General features: G+C 41.7%; 1 protein-coding gene across 1 annotated transcript; it reads right to left on the bottom strand.

Annotated features, from left to right (window-relative positions):
- Positions 1 to 695: 695 nt before the first annotated feature.
- LOC139406956 (ammonium transporter Rh type A-like) lies at positions 696 to 24426 on the bottom strand. The gene is made up of 10 exons (XM_071150157.1): positions 24106 to 24426; positions 11056 to 11239; positions 8075 to 8225; positions 7296 to 7443; positions 5968 to 6134; positions 5424 to 5561; positions 4655 to 4776; positions 4298 to 4368; positions 4062 to 4135; positions 696 to 3682 (listed from the first exon to the last, which is right to left on the bottom strand). Exons 1-10 carry the CDS (start codon positions 24281 to 24283, stop codon positions 3605 to 3607), a joined length of 1311 nt encoding a protein of 436 aa, XP_071006258.1. The 5' UTR covers positions 24284 to 24426; the 3' UTR covers positions 696 to 3604.
- Between the last annotated feature and the right edge of the window lie 234 nt (positions 24427 to 24660).

Raw genomic sequence — 24660 nt, 5'->3', positions numbered from 1 at the left:
AACTCATAATAAAACATGGAATTTGGGAGCGCGTTCCATAGCTAGTCGAGGAGACGCAACAACCAATGGTTGCGTGCCAAGTCATCGGACGTGTCATCCACTGACAAATCGCGGTCTATGTGGTCAAAGGATGAAAAATCATTATGCCATGTTCAAAATAACTGAGAACTCGGAAATGTCAGACTTCCGAATTCAGTGGTGCGGTGTTCAAATCTACTGGGAATTCGAGAAAATATCAGGTCAAATCATGACGTCAGTGATCTTCAGGTTGGAAAGTCGGAACTCTAGAAAGAGGCCAGAGATCCCGAGTTGGAATTCCGAGTTGGATTACTGTTCAAATCGATTTTTCTCAATCGGAGCTCCCTTTTTTGAGTTCCCAGCTGTTTTGAACACACTGAAGTCAGAAGTCGGAAATAGCCGAGTTCCCAGTTCCGAATTATCAGTTGTTTTGAACGATGCATTAGTTCACGACAACTGGAAACTATGAAAAAAACGAGCTCCGACTGGGAAATTCGTTTTGAATGGTCATCCGACTCTCTGGCATCTTTCTAGAGCTCCGATTGTCTTGATAGCACAATTAGTGTCTTGGCCCTTGAAAATGTACAACACGCCTTCTACGTTCTGATTGTGAAAAGAATGTTGATGGTGATAATGCAATGGAATCATGTCAAAGAACACACACAGAGTCACTCTTATATTGTATAAAACCATATTAATAAATTACAGTATAAATATTTATACATTAACAAAAATGTAATACATATTAACTTTCTGTAACTTAAAAAAAAAAAATCATACCAAGCATTTTTTTTTTAAAATATTGCCTGCTGGTGTTCTAAGCATTACATCTAAATCACACATAGGCTACTACATCAGCCAAATGTACTACTTATCTAGCTACACTACATGGACAAAAGTAAGCTGTTATAGCAACAAAGGTGGGACCACTCCATTTTAATGCCCATGATTTTGGAATGAGATGTTAGACAAGCATCATTTGGGCCATGTAGTGTATCTGTAGTCAGTTTCATCTTTACCTGCTACAATGGTCTAGTACAGGAACTATTGTTGACTATTTTCCTCCTGCATTCTCAGGTATCACTTTAGCTTTATTCAACAAAATGGTTGCGATATAGCCTGAGTGTACAAAACATTATAAATACCTGCTCTTTCCAAGACATAGACTGACCAGGTCAATGCTATGATCCCTTATTGATCTAACTTGTTAAATCCACTTCAGATCAGTGTAGATGAAGAAGAGGAGACAGGTTAAAGAAGGATTTTGTTTCATCCTTGAGGCAATTGAGACATGGATTGTGTATGTGTGCCATTTAGAGGATGAAGAGGCAAGACAAAATATTTAAGTGCCTTTGAACGGGGTATGGTAGTAGGTGCCAGACGCACTGGTTTGTGTTGGGAATTGCAACGCTGCTGGGGTTATCACACTCAACAGTCTCCCATGTGTATCAAGAATGGTCCACCACCTAAAGGACATCCAGCCAACTTGACACAACTGTGGGAAATGTTAATGCTACAGCATACAATGACATTCCAGATGATTCTGTGCTTCCAACTTTGTGGCAACATTTTGGGGAAGGAACATTCCTGTTTCAGCATGACAATACCGCCGTGCACAAAGCGAGGTCCATACAGAAGTGGTTTGTTGAGATTGGTGTGGAAGAACTTAACTGGTCTGCACAGAGCCCTGATTCAACCCCATCAAACACCTTTGGGGTCAAGCATTGGAGTCAACATGGGCCAGCATCCCTGTAGAACGCTTTCGACACCTTGTAGAGTCCATGACCCAACAAATTGAGACTATTCTGGGGGAAAAAGGGGGGGGGGGGGGGGGGGTGCAACTCAATATGATGAAAGTGTTCTTAATGTTTTGTACACTCAGTGTATAAAGAGATACTTGTGATCTGAATCACTAAGTAACAATTGTTAGTCCTAGGTGCAGGGATTTAGAGAAACTGACTATATCCATCATGTAACTAACTACACTTTGCATTAAGAGGTTACAATAAGAAGTGAAAGAAATATAGAAAGCTTATGTATCCTAAATCTCTTAGTGGCTTTCTTTCTCATGCCCCATTTATTCAGAATCCATGTGACATGTAGACTATCCGGTTTTTAATTGGACATGTCAGATTTCAATTGACTTTCTGTGTTTGAAAAATGAAAATGAAAGACACTCAACTCCACTTTAGATGTGAGGATACTGGGGTAGAAGAAGGGGAACCTTAGAGTATTTGGATGCACACAGGGAGTAGCTTAATGCAGAACCTATTCTTGCCCAGCTCTGTTCCCTGTGAGACATGGGCCCGTGTTTATCAAGCGTCTCAGGAGTGCTGATCTAGAAAGGTAAAACTGATCCAAGATCAGCACCCCCACTCTGAGACGCTTGATAAATACTGGCCCTTAGCTACTGCCTAAACTTTGCAGCCTGGTCTGGTATCAGATTCTCTTCAGTAGGAGTAGTGAGCTCCAGTCACGCGGCCTAACTCTGCAGCAGGCTAAAGTAGCAGTTGATTTTATTCATTAAACAAGGCCTAGCACACAATATCGGCTATGTCAGTTGGATGGCGACATAAAAAGACACGTTGAGAAAAATATACAATGTATAGCCCTAACTAATGAGGCAAAACGAATGTCTGTTAACATTTTGATAGTGTCACAAAGCATGTGAGACAATTGGTGATATTGTCAGCTTGATATACTGTTTCTACTATTTCTATACAGTTTCTAATGGCTCAGAACGGTGGTCATCAAATTCAGTGTAAAAAAATAATCCCTGAAAGTATCTTTCCTCCGATTGTGTGAAAGAACAGTTCATGTTTCAATGCAACTTATTCAGGATCATTTATATCAAAATGCTCCTTCATTTAAATCAATTTTCAGACTAACACATCCAAAGCACTGCAAGCATGTTGCTTGAAATGAGTTTCTGTAAACATTATTTGTTTAAGATAAGAAAATCCTTACAATATTATCTCAATTGCATTGAGACCTAATAATAGTTAAAAAAAAAAAAAAATGTAACACACCCACCTCTTACACTTTAGTTGAAATTATAATGAGCTATGACATGTTTCCCAAATGCTCTTCAGTGGACTTACTTCAATTGAAGATTCAAATATTTAGTACAAATCTATGGACAATGAGGACCTAGTTTGGACCTAGAAAAGTGCAACATAGGCTAACATTTCCCTGGTGATCGAGTTGATTTAGAGATGTCTTAATAAGGTAGCATGAATCACGATATGATCTCAATTTGTCTCATATCAATCCAATTATTTATGCAGTAGTTGAAAATAACTGACAATTTCACAGCACTGGCCATCCTGGGTTGAATTCAATAGTACAACATAGATTCTCTCCTTTACGTCCTCTGCACTGATGGTCAAGAAATTAGACGGGTGACGGATGAAGTCCTGGTAGGGATTTACCAATTAGATGAAGGAGAGGTGACAAGGAGAGGAAGCCAGTTAAGACTATTGAGATAGAGTCACCCAATGTCTAATGTGTGGTTCATGATTCCTCACTTTCCCATCTCTAGCTCAGAGGGTTGTAGGTCGTGAATGTGCAGCAAAGAGTGGGAGCTTTACGCCTCTGCTTTTTGGTCTCCGTGAGCCAGGCTCTCCTCGCCCTCCTCGCCCTCCTCCTCCTCCTCCCCAGGAACCTAGAACACAGTCACATCTCAGTCAGCCACAGATCTCAGAATTTAGCCACAATTTAATCTATACCAAATCATATTTGTTATAAGATAGTCTTTTTTTAAATTTACAAATCAAATATTTTATGTGTGTCTCCAGGTGGTCACGTTCAATGTAATACAAGACAGTATGCCACATTTGCCATGTGTGACTAATAACAATCTATATGTGGCTAATGCCACATTATGGGACTGGATATGTCAAATGTTACATGAGTGTCACACCAATAATGTAACATCCTATACGTTATACCATATACCTCAGGCATTTGATTCAACTGTAAGCTAGTGATGGTCATTCATGGATCAGGATAATGTGCTGTATTTGTTTCTTTCAGATTATTACCTCCCAATAAATGGAATCGTCAAAGCAGTTCTGATCTGGAGGCTGTCCCCAGAATGGAAGCTTCATTATCAGACCTGTACAAATAGAAAAGTTATTAACAGTATTATTAAATATATGTTTCCCAGCGGGCATCGTATAAAACAAACTGCATAGTTTTATAAAATATGAAAACTGTCTGTTCAAATGTGATGTAGATTTTTTTGAATGACAAAGAATGGCAGTCTCTCTCCACCCACCTGTAATAGTTCCTCCAACCAAAGCGAACCCAAGGGATGAGGCCAGGGCTGCACCCTGCATGGCAGCACTCCTGAGGGAAGAATGGCGGAGATGAGAAGTACTTAGGTAATTATGGCAAGAGATCCTTATTTTGAGACTAATTATTGAGGCCAAGTTCACACCTTAACGGAAAGTAAATTATTAGACGTTCAAGAACTACACTATCTGTATCTGATATTGACTACACATCGTCATTTACCAAAGGTCTTTAGAAAATCATTCCTTTTCAAATGCCTTTTATTTCTAAGACCTCTAATTCCTTTATCTAATGCCTTTATAGATATACAGTATGAAGAATGCCATTGGATGAGCCCTACCCGTTCTTCTTGCCCAGAGCGACCGCCACAATGCCAGCGATACCCCCGAGGATGCCAGGCATGCCGTGCAGATTGTGGACACCACAGGTGTCCTGGATGCCCAGGTTGGATGCCAGGATTGGCTGAAACACAGAGAGAAACAGTAATTTCTATATTCCCTAGTGCCCACTCATTTCAACACATTTCTAGCCATCTGATGGCAGGTTAGTCAGTCATGGATGGATGGGTGATTGTTTTGACTAAAATGCAAGTTTCTCCCAGCAGGCAAAACTCGTTTAACAAACCAGAACCAGATTTTCTCATTGGGCTGAGGACACTATTTCCTCCCCCTAACTGGTTAGTGAGGATGCTGACAGAAATGTAACATTCAAAGGAATGTAGGCTTATTGCAACTCACAAGGCATGTCTATGTTGCAACACTAGTTGGCTTTTCATAGACAATGTGGTGTCCTGGTCCACTGTAGGGTTGTGGCGGCAGGAAGCCTAGTGGTTAAGAACATCAGTCCAGAAACTGAAAGGTCACTAGTTCAAATCCCAGAGCTGGCAAGGTGGAAAAATCTGCTGTTTTGCCCTTGAGCAAGGCAGTTAACCCCCAACAAAAACAACTACTCCCCAGAGACTGATGATGTTGATTAAGACAGCCCTCTGCACCTCTCTGATTCAGAGGGCTTTGGTTAAATGCACAAGACACATTTTGGTTGAATGCATTCCATTATGACTAGGTATCTCCCTTTCTATTGGTTCAGACTTGTGTGACCTTTGAACTCACAGTGAGGAACTTGAAGCCCAGGGTGGAGACGATGCCAGCCACGAACCCAATGATCATGGCACCAAAAGGGCCGATGTCCATGTCAGCGCAGGTTCCCACGGCAACACCTCCTGCCAGAGTGGCATTCTGGATGTGGACCTATGGAAGACACAGAAGCATTTATTTTATTTTTATATTTTATTGAACCTTTATTTAACTTGGCAAGTCAGTTAAAAACAAATTATTATTTACAATGGCGGCCTACCCCGGCCAAACCCTCCCCTAACCCGGACGACGCTGGGCCAATTGTGCGCCGCCCTATGGGACTCCCGATCACTGCCAGTTGTGATACAGCCCGGGATCAAACCAGGGCCTGTAGTGAGCTATGCTATAGTAGGTGATATGTGAGATTTTATTGTCGCTTTCCCAAAGACACACAATACACGCGCACACACTCAATATTCTTGTTTGAACATAAACAAGTCAAAATAAATTGAAAGAAAGTAAACAATCTACAGATTTGCTGTGATCCTTTGTGGTTTGAATGAAGCATTGGAAGACTCACCATGTCCAGTTTCCCTTTGTGCTCCACCAAGCTGGAGACGGCATAGGCAGAGAGTACGCAGGCAGCCAGGGAGAAGTAGGTGTTGGTCACCGCCATGAGCTGATCAGTGCCAGATTCAGCGATGGCAGAGTTGAAACTGGGCCAGAACATCCAGAGGAACACGGTACCTGGAGAAGATATTCAAGGAGGATTTTTATTTGTCTGCTACTTCAGTTAATTCTAAAATATATAAACAAAAAGTGATGTATTAAATATATTGAAACTACATTGAACATTGAATTATGCCTGCTAGTGTCACTGTTTTTATAATACAGTGAGTTTTAGAAGTGATACACTGTATTTCCACTAGGTGGTGACTGAGACTATGATTTGGGGGAGCTTCCCCTTCCCCTTCCCCTGTGATAAAATGTACAGCGCAAACAGACACCAGGAGCCGTATGTATCAAGCGTCTCAGAGTAGGAATGGTAATCTAGGTTCAGGTCCCCCTGTCCATGCAATCCCATTAATTGTGATCTAAAAGTGGTGCGGCGAATAGCCTAGTGGTTAGAGCGTTGGGCCAGCAACCGAAAGTGTTGATGGATTGAATCCCCAAGTTTACAAGATAAGAAATCTGTTGTTCTCCCCCTGAACAAGGCACAGGAAGTTCCCCGGTAGGTTGTCATTGTAAATAAGAATTTGTTCTTAACTGACTTTCCTAGTAAAATAAATAAAAATAAAAAATGATACAAAAATCAGCACTCCTACTCTGAGATGCTTGATACTTAGAACCCCCTTATTGCTGAATTGTTTTTTCTAGTGTTCCAAAGAACATTTTAACAATATTTAGCGGATCTATCTACTACTCTTTAATATATAACAGTTGTTAGGGACTGTCTACGCTAATCAATAAAATGCATAGATTATTATGATACATTTTTTTCTCCCCAATTTCATGATATCCAATTGGTAGTTGCAGGCTTGTCCCATTGCTGCAACTCCGTACGGACTAGGGAGAGGCAAAGGTTGAGAGCTATGCGTCCTCCGAAACACGACCCCTCCAAGCTGCACTGCATCTTGACACACTGCTTGCTTAACCCAGAAGCCAGCTCCACTGTGTCAGAGGAAACAACATACAACTGGCGACCGAAGTCCCCTAACCCGGACGACGCTGGGCCAATTGTGCGCTGCCTCTTGGGTCTCCCGTTCACGGCCGGCTGCGACACAGCCCGGATCAAACCCGGGTCTGTAGTGACGCCTCTAGCACTGCGATGCAGTGCCTTTTACCGCTGTGCCACACGGGAGGCCAAAATGCATTGATCTTGATGACTGCCATGTGAGCTGCTCTTACCGATCATGGCGAAGAGGTCAGAGTGGTAAACAGAGCCATCGTTCTCATGGCTGTTCCTCAGAGCTGGCCGGTACAGCATGCGGGCCACTGCGAGACCGAAGTACGCCCCAAAGGCATGGATAATCATGGAGGCCCCAACATCATTGGCCTGTGAGTGGGACAAACCATATAAAGTAGTTAGTTCATGTTGTAAAAAAAAAGAACAGCCCTACTAACCTAACTTTCTCCTTAGTCTGCTAGTAACCTCAGTCACCTGTCAATCACCCATCTTTCACACCTCTGCACATTCCCAAGCAAAACTTGTGCACTGATTTATTGGGTACAGGATTGGACTGATTCAAGAATATCAAATAAAATTGACCTAGATATATTTTTCCCTTTGTAGGTTCATCCCTAAGAATTTACGCCGTGGTTATATTTGTCTGAGCCCTTTTGGATTCAGGATGAATCTTGTCTGATCGCGGTTATCTTGGGCTGTCACTTCTCACCACTAGAGGGCAGTCTCACTAGGGTTATGGGCCAGGTGTATAAGGTCCCAGGTAAACAGATAGTACACATATATGGGTCAACAGGAGATTCACACAGTCTTTGCTGCTACTCACAAGATTGCACACAATATTGCTTATTGAACTGTATTAACTAATATCATTTTCTAGTATAGTGTTTTTCATGTTCACAAGTTCTTAGATGAGTGGACAAGGTTGAAGTTAGTTTGTTGTGACAGACTGTTAGAATAAGGGTTAGTTCTGGGATCTGAGATTATGGTGAAGTGCACTGACCTCCAGGATTTCGGCCACCAGATGTTCGTTGATGCTGAAGATGGTGATCTCCAGGATGGTCATGATGAGGAGCTGGACAGGACTGGTTTTACCCAGCACTGCCCCAAACGAGATCAGAACGGTGGCTGTGCTGAAATCTGCGTTGATCATCCTTATGGTGAGGAGGGAGAGGACGAGTAGGAGGGAGTGAAGAGAGAGAAAGAGATAGCGAGAGATGTCTTGTTAACACTAGAACAGAACACTTCTCTATGATTGTCCTCTATCTTGTGCACATACCACTAATGCTAGCTTCATTCATTCTACCCATTCTGTTGCTGTATTAACCTTTTTGGGATAGGGGGCAGCATTTTCACTTTTGGATGAATAGCATGCCCCGAGTGAACTGCCTCTTACTCTGTCCCAGATGCTAATATATGCATATTATTAGTAGTATTGGATAGAAAACACTCTGAAGTTTTGAAAATTGTTTGAATGATGTCTGTGAGTATAACAGAACTCATATGGCAGGTGAAAACCTGAGAAGAATCCAACCAGGAGGTGGGATATTTGAGGTTTGTAGTGTTTCAAAGCTTGGCCTACCGAATACACATTGAGATTTGGATGAGGTTGCACTTCCTAGGGCTTCCACTAGATTTCAACCATCTTTAGAAACTCATTTGAGTATTCTACTATAAAGGAGGGGCTCATGAGACCTCTTTGAGTCAGTGGTCTGGCAGAGAGCCTTGGTCTCATGACGCGCGCTCCCGACAGTTACTTCTCGTTCCAGTGCTTTTCTGAAGACAAAGGAATTCTCCGGTTGGAACATTATTGATGGTTTATGTTAATTTCATCCTAATGATTGATTCCATACATCGTTTGACATGTTTCTAAAGGACTGTAACGGAACTTTTTGAGTTTTTGTCTGGATGAAGTGCCTGCGCCTCATGAAGATGGATTACTGGGCTGAACACGCTAACAACAAGTGGCTATTTGGACATAAATGATGGAACTTTATGGAACAAATCAGTCATTTATTGTCGAACTGGGATTCCTGGGAGTGCCTTCTAATGAAGATCATCAAAGGTAAGTGAATATTTATGGTGTTGTTTCTAACTTTGTTGATTCCAAAATGGCGGATATTCCTCTGGCTGTTTTGGGTTCTGACGTTTTGGTTTGGGCGCCGTTCTCAGATTATGCTTTTTCCGTAAAGTTTTTTTGAAATCTGACACATCGGTTGCATTAAAGGAGAAGTTTATCTTTAATTCTGTGAATAACACTTGTATATTTTATCAATGTTTATTATGAGTATTTTTGCAAAATCACTGGATGTTTTGGAATCAAAACATTACTGCACTTGTTTACAGACAGATTATTTCACTAATAACTCACTGTATCACAATTCCATTGGGTCATAAGTTTACATACATTAAGTTGACTGTGCTTTTAAACAGCTTGGAACATTCCAGAAAATGATGCCGTGGCTTTAGAAGCTTCTGATATGCTAATTGATATAATTTGAGTCAATTGGAGGTTTACCTGTGGATGTATTTCAAGGACTACCTTCAATCCCAGTGCCTCTTTTCTTGACATCATGGGAAAATCAAAAGAAATCAGCCAAGACCTCAGAAAAAACATTTGTAGACCTCCACAAGTCTGGTTCATCCTTGGGAGCAATTTCCAAATGCCTGAAGGTACCACATTCATCTGTACAAACAATAGTGCGCAAGTATAGACAACATGGGACCACGCAGCCATCATACCGCTCAGGAAGGAGACGCGTTCTGTCTCCCAGAGATGAACGTACTTTGGTGCGAAACGTGCAAATCAATCCCAGAGCAACAGCAAAGGACTTTGTGAAGATGCTGGAGGAAACAGGTCCAAAAGTATCTATATCCACAGTAAAACAAGTCCTATATCGACATAACCTGAAAGGCCACTCAGCAAGGAAGAAGCCACTGCTCCAAAACCGCTATAAAAAAGCCAGACTATGGTTTGCAACTGCACATGGGGACAAAGATCATACTTTTTGGAGAAATGTCCTCTGGTCTGATGAAACAAAAATAGAACTGTTTGGCCATAATGAACATTGTTATGCTTGGAGGAAAAAGGGGGAGGCTTGCAAGCCGAAGAATGCCATCCCAACTGTGAAGCACGGGGGTTGCAGCATCATGTTGTGGGGGTGCTTTGCTGCAGGAGGGCCTGGTGCACTTCACAAATTTGATGGCATCATGAGGAAAGAAAATTATGTGGATATATTGAAGTAACATCTCAAGACATCAGTCAGGAAGTTAAAGCTTGGTCGCAAATGGGTCTTCCAAATGGACAATGACCCCAAGCATACTTCCAATGTTGTGGCAAAATGGCTTAAGGACAACAAAGTCAAGGTATTGGAGTGGCCATCACCAAAGCCCTGACCTCAATCCTATAGAACATTTGTGGGCAGAACTGAAAAAGCTTGTGCGAACAAGGAGGCCTACAAACCTGACTCAGTTACACCAGCTCTGTCAGGAGGAATGGGCCAAAATTCACCCAACTTATTGTGGGAAGGTTGTGGAAGGCTACCCGAAACGTTTGACCCAAGTTAAACAATTTAAAGGCAATGCTACCAAATACCAAGTGAGTGTATGTAAACTTCTGACCCACTGGGAATGAGATGAAAGAAATAAAAGCTGAAATAAATCATTCTCTCTATTATTATTCTGACATTTCACATTCTTAAAATAAAGTGGTGATCCTAACTGACCTAAAACAGATTTTTTACTAGGATTAAATGTCAGGAATTGTGAAACACTGAGTTTAAATGTATTTGGCTATGGTGTATGTAAACTTCAGACTTCAACTGTACGTACATGTGCTATTACTGCAAGCTGATTATTGGTTTTGACGGTTTTGGTAATGTCTATGTTGTATTTACTTGAATATGTATTCTATCATGGGTACTATGATGATACTGCTAGCTTTATTTATTCTGAACGTTCTGTTAGTTTACTATTTGTATTTACTTGAAGATGGAGACTTTGATCTTGCCGTCGTCCAGGTGCCAGAGGCCTTGCATGATTAGACCCCACTGCAGAGCGAAGGCGGCCAGGAGCAGGTTGAGGCCCACGCTGCTGAAGCCATATCTCTTCAGAAAGGTCATCAGGAAGCCAAAGCCAATGAAGATCATAACGTGGACATCCTGGAACACTGGGGAACAAATGGCAGGTCAGAGGTCAGCTCAGTGGAGTTTGATTCATAAAAAAAAAGTGACTTCCAAAATGGCAGAGATATTAACATTTTAAATTCACATGAAATCCAAAACACGTTGGTGGTAGTGTTAACATAATATCATTGCATTTTTTCTCTATAAAACAGGCCCCATATGATTTATTCACTTTGAATGAATAGTGAATGAAAACTATAACAAATGAATAAAACCCTGGGAGGGCTTGCTATGTGAGTATAATCCTCTATTACAACACGTCAAAGACATTCAAATCAGTTGACAGTCTAGCTATTGATCAAAACCTAGAGCTATTAGTGGTGTGTAAATATTCCATTCATTATGTTGCTTTGCCTTTGGCTGCTCAAATGATTCACAGAGCACCCGCATTGGATTGTGCAGCAACATTAATAACCCCTATCCCCATGAGGGGTCAATGGAAATCCTGAGGAGGGAAGACCAATTAGATTAGTCTGTGAATGGGATACTGAGAACTCAGGCTCCCAATAACCCAGTTTGATGTGTCATGTCAGTAGCCTTACACTGTTCCATTCACTGGGATCACATGATCTTAACCAAGTCTTCTAAACTTAATAAATGGATCACTGTGCTCACACTTTATGCATGTTTAGATTGATGTATACAAGAGGACAGATTTTACTTATAAGGACTTTAGCTCACTGTGTGTGCAGACAGCAGGATGTGAGCACTATCAGAGTTTCTGCAGATAAGGATCAGGCTACTGGCCCAAGAGACTGACCAAATGTGTGTATGTGTGTGCGTACGTACGTAGGTGCGTGGAGCTTAAAACGGTTTGTCCACCGCTGCTGGAGGAACAATCCTAATTCTCCAAGCTCCACTCCCACTCCCACCCACACACTCTACTCCCACTCTCGCTCGACACTCAGAAAAGGTTCTCTTCCCTGAAATGCCTGACCGCAGGAAGCCAGACTCCCAATTCCCAAAAGTGACCAGTCATTGTGCGATGGATGACGGGTCCTCATCTGGAAAGTACATCAAGGTGTGGCCGTTTGCAGAATGTGGAAACAATAGTCCTTGTTTCCCCAGGTCTGGTTAGCATTGTGGTGGGAAGTTAGCATTGTGGTTGTCAGGGAAGCTGGGTAGGGTAGCCTAGTAGTAGGAGCGGTGGACTAGCAACCGGAAGGTTGCAAGTTCAAACCCCTGAGCTGACAAGGTACAAATCTGCCATTCTGCTCCTGAACAGGCAGTTAACCCACTGTTCCTAGGCCGTCATTGAAAATAAGAATTTGTTCTTAACTGACTTAAATAAAGGTAAAAAAATATATTTAAAAAAGGGACTTAGGCAAACAGTCACCACCCAGACTGTCCTGGGTAAGTAATGGAATACAGGGTGTGGGGTTGGTGGTTGGGGGGCTTAGGTGCAGCATAGACTAGACCGATAGGTCCGTTGTCTTTTTTTGTCTGTGACTATATATGACTACTCTATGTACTCTATGTAAGCTGTGTATGACTCTCCAAAAAACATGTCTACCAGCATGCCATTCCAGTGCCATACACATCTCTTTCTCTGCATGTGTCTCTGTGCCATACCAGGCCTTACTATAAGTAAAAACCGATGCTACATTTTAGGCAGTTGTAGAGGGATTGTTGTAACTGGCAATTCATTTAAGAGTTGAGTTTGTTCGGAGGCTCCCTCTTTCTGCCACACAGTGATAGAGACAGAATAAACAGGAAGGTTAGCTCTTCTAAACAGATTTTGTCTCAAATTAGAAGTCCATGAATTCCTCACTCATTATCGTGTTTACATGTGACTGTCTCTTTCTACCCAGGAGTGCATTGTATTGCTATGGATGAGATTCAGCGCACTGGACCATGATTATAATCAGGTTTAGTATTACTTATGCAATGCCTCCGAGACGTCATAGGATACATTATAACCCCTCTGGCACTGGCCAGAACACCCGCCGCGCCTATCCGGTAACAAACAAATAACTAAAATCTATCCAATATTTTCCCTGATATCAAAGTCTGAACAATGTAAAATATGTAAGATATACAAAATGCCTTGTAAGATATATACAGTCTTGGCCAAAAGTATTGAGAATGACACACATATACATTTTCACAAAGTTTGCTGCTTCAGTGTCTTTAGATATTTTTGCCAGATGTTACTATGGAATACTGAAGTATAATTACAAGCATTTCATAAGTGTCTAAGGCTTTTATTGACAATTACATGAAGTTGATGCAAAGAGTCAATATTTGCAGTGTTGACCCTTCTTTTTTAAGACCTCTGCAATCCGCCCTGGCATACTGTCAATTCACTTCTTGGCCACATCCTGACTGATGGCAGCCCATTCTTGCATAATCAATGCTTGGAGTTTGTCAGAATTTGTGGGTTTTTGTTTGTCCACCTGCCTCTTGAGGGTTGACCTCAAGTTCTCAATGGGATTGAGGTCTGGGGAGTTTCCTGGCCATGGACCCAAAATATCAATGTTTTGTTCCCCGAGCCACTTAATTATCACTTTTGCCTTATGGCAAGGTGCTCCATCATGCTGGAAAGGGCATTGTTCATCACCAAACTGTTCCTGGATGGTTGGGATAAGTTGCTCTCGGAGGATGTGTTGGTACCATTCTTTATTCATGGCTGTGTTCTTAGGCAAAATTGTGAGTGAGCCCACTCCCTTGGCAGAGAAGCAACCCCACACATGAATGGTCTCAGGATGCTTTACTGTTGGCACGACACAGGACTGATGGTAGTGCTCACCTTGTCTTCTCCGGACATGCTTTATTCTGTATGCCCCAAACAATCAGAAAGGGGATTCATCAGAGAAAATGACTTTACCCCAGTCCTCAGCAGTCCAATCCCTGTACCTTTTGCAGAATATCTGTCTGTCCCTGATGTTTTTCCTGGAGATAAGAGGCTTCTTTGCTGCCCTTCTTGACACCAGGCCATCCTCCAAAAGTCTTCGCCTCACTTGTGCATGCAGATGCACTCACACCTGCCTGCTGTCATTCCTGAGCAAGCTCTGTACTGATGGTGCCCCGATCCTGCAGATAAATCAACTTTAGGAGACAGTCCTGGCGCTTGCTGGACTTTCTTGGGTGCCCTGAAGCCTTCTTCACAACAATTGAACCGCTCTCCTTGAAGTTCTTGGTGATCCGATAAATGGTTGATTTAGGTGCAATCTTACTGGCAGCAATATCCTTGCCTGTGAAGCCCTTTTTGTGCAAAGCAATGATGACCGCACGTGTTTCCTTGCAGGTAACCATGATTGACAGAGTAAGAACAATGATTCCAAGCACCACCCTCCTTTTGAAGCTTCCAGTCTGTTATTCAAACTCAATCAGCATGACAGAGTGATCTCCAGCCTTGTCCTCGTCAACACTCACACCTGTGTTAACGAGAGAATCCCTGACATGATGTCAGCTGGTCCTTTTGTGGCAGGGCTGAAATGCAGTGGAATTTTTTTGTTGTTGGGGGGGGGGGGGGATTCAGTTAATTTGCATGGCAAAGAGTGACTTTGCAATGAATTGCAATTCATCTGATCACTCTTCATAACATTCTGGAGTATATGCAAATTGCCATCATACAAACTGACTCAGCAGACTTTTTGAAAATGTATATTTGTGTCATTCTCAAAACTTTTGGCCACGACTGTACAAGATAAGATAGCCATGTGTTGACTGAACAAATCAGCATTTTTGTTGTTAATACATTGCATGCAATGTTTTCTGTTCTTTAGCATTGATTGAGGGTACTGATTGGGAATGTGCAAATCAAGCAACGTGCAAAACAATACCTCACAATGAGTGGGATGATGCAAGGGAATGGACAATAGGGTAACAAAAACTAGAATACATGATGTATCGTGTATTATTGCTGGGAACGAACAACTAACCTGATAAATTCCTTCCGGTGTCAGCACCCTACTATACCAACTGAGACGTAGAGTACTGAACTTGAAGCTTCGGAACATAGCAGCAAAACAATTCTCAGCTTTTATCTTGTCCATATTGGATATATCCCTTCTTCGGCCTACCACTACACATTCATCTTACCCAACATTGTCATCTAAAATCTCCAACCTTGCAAAACCAAATAAATAATACAGAGATATGCACTATTGTTATGTACTGTAGAAGGTAGTTTAGTGTTAGCACACAGTTAGGCACCACACTGGACCAAGATAGACTTCAACACTCCGTACCCCAGGTGGCAGCACCAACCATGTCCAAGTGCTGTGCTAAAAGGACGTTTTGGGTGGCCGTGAGGCCTTTCGTTTGTTTTTTATCTTTAGTTTTAGCGATTTACCAATATTTCTTATTTTTTGGGGGTTATTAAGGAATATCAAAGAGTAAAGTAATCAAATTAAAATGAATATGCACAGCTGGAAGCAACAGGGGGAGGGAAGATGTCCTGGAGCCCTGTCACCATGGGTGACACGCTCAACTACATTTCCTTGGTGATTTACATGGGACTGGTAAAGGTATCAAGATTAGTTGACAACTGGAGCAAGATCCCCACTCTATCAGCTCGAGTTCCCCACCTCCATCATGAGTGAAAACTGATTCTTGGCCATCAACCGTACTCTTAACATGAGTGATCCACAAATGGATCAGGAGAATGACCAGAAAAAGGGGACTGCAGGGTATGATTGTCTTGCAAGAGTCAAGCCCCTTAATCATGACATGGTGGAGGCATGCAAAATGTACTTCCAGCCTGCTCATAATCTATATATAGATGAGCGCTTGGTTGCCTCAAATGCTCGAATTGGCTTGCAGACCAAATGGGGTTACAAGCTCTTTGTGCTAGCTGATGGGGCATGGGTGAGGAAGAATGTCCCCATTCCTGTTTCTGTGAAGGACTTCAATGCCAGCATGGGGGTTGTTGACCTATCTGATCCTCTGATAGGCTATTACCAGGTCTTCCACAAGACCAGGAAGTAGTATTTAACTTTTTTTCTACCACTTTGTGGACATTGCTACAGTAAAGGCTTTCATTCTCCACAAGCACATGGTCAAACCAAAAGGTCAAACCCATCTCACCCAGTTGGCCTTCCGAGAGTAGCTGGTATTGGAAATGGCTGAATTGCGGGCCCAAAGCAACCTCACCACCATCACAAGACCCTCCACTCAAAGTGAGCGCCACTATCCAACACACCTGCCAAAAGACAAAAGGAAGAACTGCAAGCATTGCACAAAACACAAAGAGAAAAAAAGGGTGTTTCCTGGCAGAGAGGGACTTCGTCAAAGACTATGCAAGACATGCACAAGCTATGATGAAAGTGAAATCCAATCATCTGGGATGTAACATGAACACGAATGTCATTTGTAAATCATTCAGCTAATTTCTATTTTTTTTTTATTGGAGGACACATGTGTAACCAAGTTTGTGTTTGATAAGACATTTTTGTATCTTCTTTAATGTCCAGTGGCTACTTTGAAGAATCTGAATATAAAGTATATTTTGATTTGTTTAACACTTTTTTTGTTATTACATGATTCCATATGTGTTATTTCATAGTGTTGATGTCTTCACTATTATTCTACAATGTAGAAAATAGTACAAATAATTAAAAACCCTTTTAACTTTTGACTGGTACTGTACATCTATTTATTTTATATTGTTTTTGTAAACAGTTCATTTGTATGTGGGACCAATAGCCTAGGCTAAACATTCAGGCATTTTGGAGAGGTTGAAAAAACAGTGGATATGTTTGAGAGAGGTTGGTGTTGTAGAAATGTCATTTTTATAGTGAACAATAAATATTTTAGCACATCCAGTGTGCAAAAGCAGTGCAATTACCACATTCTGACACTTTGGAGAGGTTGAAATGACACTTGAATGCACCCTGGATACCCCACAACACCACCACAATGTTCGAGTGAGGTTGATATGGTAGAAATTGTGTTTTTATACTGAACAAATAGCATTTAGGGATTACAAATATGTAATAGCACTGGAATAATCTAATTTACAGACATACAGTTGAAGTCGGAAGTTTACATACCTTAGGCAAATACATTTAAACTCCTAGTAAAGATTCCCTGTCTTAGGTCAGTTAGGATCACCACTTTAAATTAAGGATGTAAAATGTCAGAATAATAGCAGAGAGAATTATTTATTTCAGCTTTTATTTCTTTCATCACATTCCCAGTGGGTCAGAATTTTACATGCACTCAATTAGTATTTCGTAGCATTGCCTTTAAATTGTTTAACTTGGATCAAACGTTTCGGGTAGCCTTCCACAACCTTCCCACAATAAGTTGGGTGAATTTTGGCCCATTCCTCCTGACAGAGCTGTTGTAACTGAGTCAGGTGTGTCGGCCTCCTTGCTCGCACACGCTTTTTCAGTTCTGCCCACAAATGTTCTATAGGATTGAGGTCAGGGCTTTGTGATGGCCACTCCAATACCTTGACTTTGTTGTCCTTAATTAAGCCATTTTGCCACAACTTTGGAAGTGTGCTTGGGCTCATTGTCCATTTGGAAGACCCATTTGCGACCAAGCTTTAACTTCCTGACTGATGTCTTGAGATGTAGCTTCAATATATCCACATACTTTTCTTTCCTCATGATGCCATCTATTTTGTGAAGTGCACCAGGCCCTCCTGCAGCAAAGCACCCCCACAACATGATGCTGCCACCCCCGTGCTTCACGGTTGGGATGGTGTTCTTCGGCTTGCGAGCCTCCCCCTTGTTCCTCCAAACATAACGATTGCGATTGTGGCCAAACAGTTCTATTTTTGTTTCATCAGACCAGAGGACATTTCTCCAAAAAGTACGATCTTTGTCCCCATGTGCAGTTGCAAACCATAGTCTGGCTTTTTTATTGAGGTTTTGGAGCAGTGGCTTCTTCCTTGCTGAGCGGCCTTTCAGGTTATGTCGATATAGGACTCGTTTTACTGTGGATATATATACTTTTTGGGCCTGTTTCCTCCAGCATCTTCACAAAGTCCTTTGCTGTTGCTCTGGGATTGATTTGCCCTTTTCGCATCAAACTACGTTCATCTCTAGGAGACAGAACGCATCTCCTTCCTGAGCGGTATGACGGCTGCGTGGTCCCATGTTGTTTATACTTGCGTACTGTTGTTTGTACAGATGAACATAGTACCTTCAAGCGTTGGAAATTCAAGCGTGGAAATTGCTCCCGAGGTTGAACCAGACTTGTGGAGGTCTACAATATATTTCCTGAGGTATTGGCTGATTTCTTTAGATTTTCCCATGATGTCAGGTGAGAGGCACTGAGTTTGAAGGTAGGTCTTGAGATACATCCACAGGTACACACAAAAATTATGTCAATTAGCCTATCAGAAGCTTCTAAAGCCATGACATAATTTTCTGGAATTTTCCAAACTGTTTAAAGGCACAGTCAACTTAGTGTAAGTGAACTTCTGACCCACTGGAATTGTGATACAGTGAATCATAAGTGAAATAATCTGTCTGTAAACAATTGTTGGAAAAATCACTTTTACAAAATTACAAAGTAGATGTCCTAACTGACTTGCAAAAACTATAGTTTGTTAACAAGAAATGTGTGGAGTGGTTGAAAAACGAGTTTTAATGACTCCAACCTAAGTATATGTAAACTTCCGACTTCAACTGTATGCCACGTTGGAGAGGTTTAGGGACACTTGGAAACGTCCCGTGACCACACCTGACACCACTTACTAAAACATCTGCCCATTTCTAGTTGTTAGGTCTATCAATCCCTTTTTATTTCTGATATTGTTCACATGTTGTGAACAGCTCTAATCATCAACAATTCCCTTATAGCTTGTCAATTAAAACATATATATTTATTTTTTTACGGTTTTGTGTGTGCTTGATCTTGTGTATTCTGAACTATGTAAATTGTCTTCAGTTTATTTCCTCATAATCTCCCAGATATCTTCTTTCCAAATATACAATGTTTTTGCATGTCAGAATCATGTAATTACACATGAATAGCAGTTACTTTTGGGTATGTCTTTTTAGCAAAAAAATATATGATGTCATTATTTAATAATGCATTTAATATATATATATATTTTTAAATTGAAACTAAAATCAAAAACTGTGATTAGCTTTTTATAATCAAACCGAAACCGATGTCACGCCCTGGTCTTAGTATTTTGTGTTTTCTTTATTATTTTGGTCAGGCCAGGGTGTGACATGGGTTTTTGTATGTGGTGTGTTTTGTCCTGGGGTTTTGTTAGGTATTGGGTTTGTGGCTTAGTGGGGGTTTCTAGGTAAGTCTATGGCTGTCTGGAGTGGTTCTCAATCAGAGGCAGGTGTTTATCGTTGTCTCTGATTGGGAACCATATTTAGGCAGCCATATTCTTTGAGTATTTTGTGGGTGATTGTTCCTGTCTTTGTTGTCACCAGATAGGCTGTTTAGGTTTTCTCACGTTTATTGTTTTTTTTGTTAGTTTATTCATGTATAGTTTTCTTTATTAAAGAATCATGAATAACCACCACGCTGCATTTTGGTCCGCCTCTCCTTCACCGCAAGAAAACCGTTACAACCGAACTTACCTCAAAAAGCACTAATCGCTCAGCACTATTGGGCATGCCTGTTTGTAGTTTTTCTTTTTGCATATATTTGTTTTTGGCACCATCTGAACAAAATAACCCACTTGGGCTCGCCAACCCAAAAGAGTCAAGACTGAGCTGACCCTGGATCTAAAGTTAGTTTACTGTCTTCCTGGCCCGGGTCGCATACACTTCTCACATTTTTGCACACATCCAGTCAGGTTACAAAAACATTAGGCACACCTGTCCCCTATTCCCACTGATTAGTACTTGTATAAGTGTGCCCTTTGGTTTCCATGGGGCTGTCGTTTATTGTTACAATGTCCGTTGGTGCATGTGAGTACCTGTGCTGTGTGTTTTGGGCTTTCGTGCCCTTGTGGATTGTGCAGATGATTACGGGTCTCGCCCCGTGTGTTAATCATTGTGCGTTTGTGTATTTATTTGAGATACTTGTCGCTCTTTTGTCTTGGGTTTCAACCCTGTGTTTTTGTTACGTGTTTGTTTGGTCTTCGTCCCCGTGCCTTTACACGGGCACGCCGTAATTTGGGCTAAATAGAAAACCCTATTACGCATTCCTGCATCTGTCTCCCGAATCCATTTTGCTAACGCGACACAAGCCTAAAAACCGTAGACTTAGCAAGTACAATGTTAACAGTAGGCTGTCTAGTCGGTTCCGTGACACTCTGCAGTGGCCTTTAGAGGAACCCCTTGGATGGTCTCATAGGAATGGGCATTTTAGCGATGCAGGATACAGAAGCTAGTGGCTGAGGTTCATTTCTATTAACAATGCTCTAAGGCTGCTTGCCCTGCATTCTTGATCAGCCTCGACCCCATCCATCTTATATCACCTGAATACTTGATACCTTTGAGACACCATACCAGTTGAAGGCTCTGAGAGAAGGGTGTTGTGGGAGGTAGAGAGAAGGTCCATTTGGAACCTAGCCTCTCAGATGGGCTCTATGTCCAACATGTTAGGTCATCTTCCATCCATGGTAGTTGTAGTGTGCTAACCAGGATTTCAGGTTGATAGTCTGAAATTAGGTTTCAGGCCAGCAGCCAAAATATTTTCAATAATGTTAAATGCTGACGTGTTTGGAGGTCACCATAGCTCTGACAAATGACCTGGCTTAAACGTAATTGAAGGGAATTAAGCTTGCGTTTTATCAACCTTCTGTCCGCATTTCCGTAATCCCGTATGGGGAATCCTCATTCTGTCTCCCAGGCATGATAACCAGAATGGATCATGCAGATTTTGACAAATTTCAAACCTCCAAGGCACCAGTGGTTTTGAGTTTCTTGAGTTTCATTTAGCATCATACTGAATCTAACTGCAATTGGTCAGTGGTGTAAAGTAACTAAGTATAAAATACTTTGAAATACTACTTAAGTCGTTTTTGGGGGGTATCTGTGCTTTAATATTCATATTTTTTACTACTTTTACTTTACTACATTCCTAAAGAAGATATGTAATTTTTACTCACATACATTTTCCCTGACACACAAAAACATTTAGAATGCTCAGGCAGGACAGCAATATGGTCCAATTCACTCACCTATCAATATAACATGGTCATCCCTACTGCCTCTGATCTGACTCACTAAACACAAATACTGTGTTTGTAAATTATGTCTGAGTGTTGGAGTGTGCCCCTGGCAGTTCGTAAATACATTTAAAAAACACAAATTGTGCCTCCTGGTTTGCTTAATATAAGGAGAATTGAGTATGAGAACGTAGTACTTTTTCCACCACTGTACTAAAAAAAAGAAATGTCCCTTTTTCAGGACCCTGTCTTTCAAAGATAATTTGTAAAAATCCAAATAACTTAATTAACAGATCTTCATTGTAAAGGGTTTAAACACTGTTTCCCATGCTTGTTCAAAGAACAAACAATTAATGCACCTGTGGAACGACCATTAAGACACTAACAGCTTACAGACGGTAGGCAATTAAGGTCACAGTTATGAAACACACTAAAAAGACACTGAAAGACACTAAAGAGGCCTTTCTACTAACTCTGAAAAACACCAAAAGAAAGATGCCCAGGGTCCCTGCTCATCTGCGTGAACGTGCCTTAGGAATGCTGCAAGGAGGCATGAGGACTGCAGATGTGGCCAGGGCAAGAAATTGCAATGTCCGTACTGTGAGACGCCTAAGACAGCGCTACAGGGAGACAGGATGGACAGCTGATCGTCCTCGCAGTGGCAGACCACGTGTAACAACACCTGCACAGGATCGGTACATCCGAACATCACACCTGCGGGACAGGTACAGGATGACAACTCACAGCAAGAACTGGCAAATTTGGTGCAGTCCATGAGGAGGAGATGCACGCAGTACTTAATGCAGCTGGTGGCCACACCAGATACTGACTGTTACTTTTGATTTTGACCCCCCCTTTGTTCAGGGACATATTATTCCATTTCTGTTTTGTCACATGTCTGTGGAACTTGTTCAGTTTATGTCTCAGTTGTTGAATCTTGTTGTGTTCTTACAAATATTTACACATGTTAAGTTTGCTGAAAATAAACACAGTTGACAGTGAGAGGGTTTCTTTTTTTGCTGAGTTTACATTTAAAACCAGATACTTTTTCCTCAAGTGGTATTTTACTGGGTGACTTTCACTTTTAATTGAGTCATTTTCTATGAAGGTATCTTTACTTTTATTATGGTATGACAATTGGGGAGCTTTTTACACCAGTGCAATTGGTGAAGTTGCTTTTTGTGAACTGTAATTACAAATTACAAATTCGGCCTGACTTTGATGAAAGGAGTAGACTATGGCTGTAAAACAACTCTGTGTAACAAATCTTAAGGTCCCCATTCTTTGAGGAAAACAAGTACTTCACAGAGCCACAGAAACCATTGGTTCCTCTCAATATTTTTTTTTAACAATGATTTTGTCCATTGATGGTAAAGCCCAGCAACAACATAGGCTCCTATTTTTCAAAATTGCATTCCTCCTCTTATTTCCTCTGCTATGAACCTGTAATTGTGGAGCTTTGGTAATGCACAATATAGACGACCCTGCATCGCACACATCAGACCCCTGATATTTTCTCGTAGTCTACTCCAATAGTTTTTGTTAGGGGGGGGGGGGGGGGGGGGGGGGGGGGGGGTGCAACTTGTGGTTGTTCAGCTGAATGAGCATGTTATGGGGCGTTAATTAGCCAGTCTGTTGAGTAAATTGACCGTTTTGGGGGGTCAATTATGATAGTTATGAATGGAATCTGCAAATGTAACAGCTTTCTTAAGAAAAAAGTCAATGTCGCCTTTATACACATCTCTAGCTGTATAACCCATTAAACAACATCTTGAAATAAAAAATTATCTCAGTTTATTTAAAAACAACCAATAGTTCTAAAGGTTTTAGGATGTCTTTGGATATGCAAAATTCTTGGAATGGAAAAGGATCGGCCCAAATGCTAAGCACTACGCTAATCTCTTCGGGTCACGCCTGCCCTGCCCATTTCTGGGCAAACCTCTATACTGTAAGTCTGCAAGTATTTATGCTGTTTTAAAATAGGTAGAAAATACACTTTCTGGGATTCCAAGAACCACCCGAAGAACACCAGACTAACATCTAAATTATTTTTTGTACAAAAGGTAAAGTAGTAGGGGTGGGGCTTTGGCACTTTTCATAGATAGACTTATCTATCTCCAAACACAAATTCACGTACATTTTTAACTCAATCGTATGTCTCACTAAAACACATGACTGCATTTCCCTTAAGTGCACTTGCAAGTTCTATTGTAAGTATGTGGATGCCATTCAGTCCTGGCATTCATCTTCCCATTTGCACAATCCATCTGGAGGCTAGCCACAGTGAACCTGTCCAGTATGAGAGAGAGTGGTGCCCCTATGACAGCTCGAGCATCTGGCCCATTCCCTAAAGAGTATTTCTAGGTGTGAGGATGCTGGAATGGGCACGTGCACAACAACCTCACACCATGCTTTCCCACGACATCTCTCTCTCTGATTGTTCACAGGAGTATCTGAATAATACTCAATAATACCATCTCCAATGATCTATAGCTTATCCCTCAAAGCTACTGCACAATTATTAAGAGAATAAGGGTCAAATCTTTGAGACTCAACTTCAATAGCCCTTCATCCATAGCAACCGGGGTTGGCATTAAGGAGTCAATACAATAAAATCCATGATTCAGCCAAGCTCCCACAACCAGGCTGACACACTGACAGCCCACACATACAATATGTGGCACCACACTGAGGAAGCCTGCTCCCAGACCTGTTCCTGTCTTGCCAACTCTTATGGTCATTGTCATTCCAAGACCACACAAACTGATCTGGGACCAGGCTAACATGAAGGAGCCTTCAGGTGTCACTTACTGGGATAAAGGGTCAGAGGATCCTTCTCCTCATGGTGTGTGGTGTTGTGGGCTCCGTGCCCCCCGTGTTTCCCATCATCGTAGTCCACAAACACAGAGAACAGGATGATGGTGATAATCTCCAGAGTCAGAGCCAGGATAGGAAACTTAAGCCTCATGTTGGTGGAGTATGCAGGCATGCCAATATTAACTAACTGTGTGTCTCTCTCTCTCTCTCTCTCTCTCTGTTTATCTCAGGCTGACCCTCTGTCTCTGACACACGCTCACTTTTTCTCTCTCTCCCTATCTATCTTTTGGGGCTTGTGGTAATAGTCTGATGGGTGGAGAGCAACTGGTGTCTGGTTTTAAATTGGTGCAGGTTTCGTGGGGACCAATGGCAGGGCAGAAAAGTCAGGCCCGCATGGTTACTCCCCTTTCTTCACTTTGCTCATGGGGATGGGTTTCCTCACTGTTGGGTGTTTACTCTTATTAAAAGAGGGGGAAAAAACAAGACTTTGGCAAAACACACAGTAATGACCCCCGGCCAGTGACAGAGACATGAGATGAATGGCTAATG

The sequence above is a fragment of the Oncorhynchus clarkii genome, chromosome 4, assembly GCF_045791955.1.
Source record: "Oncorhynchus clarkii lewisi isolate Uvic-CL-2024 chromosome 4, UVic_Ocla_1.0, whole genome shotgun sequence".
Lineage (NCBI taxonomy): Eukaryota > Metazoa > Chordata > Actinopteri > Salmoniformes > Salmonidae > Oncorhynchus > Oncorhynchus clarkii.
Note: the sequence above shows the minus strand (reverse complement) of the source record. Positions and strands in the feature narration are given on the sequence as shown.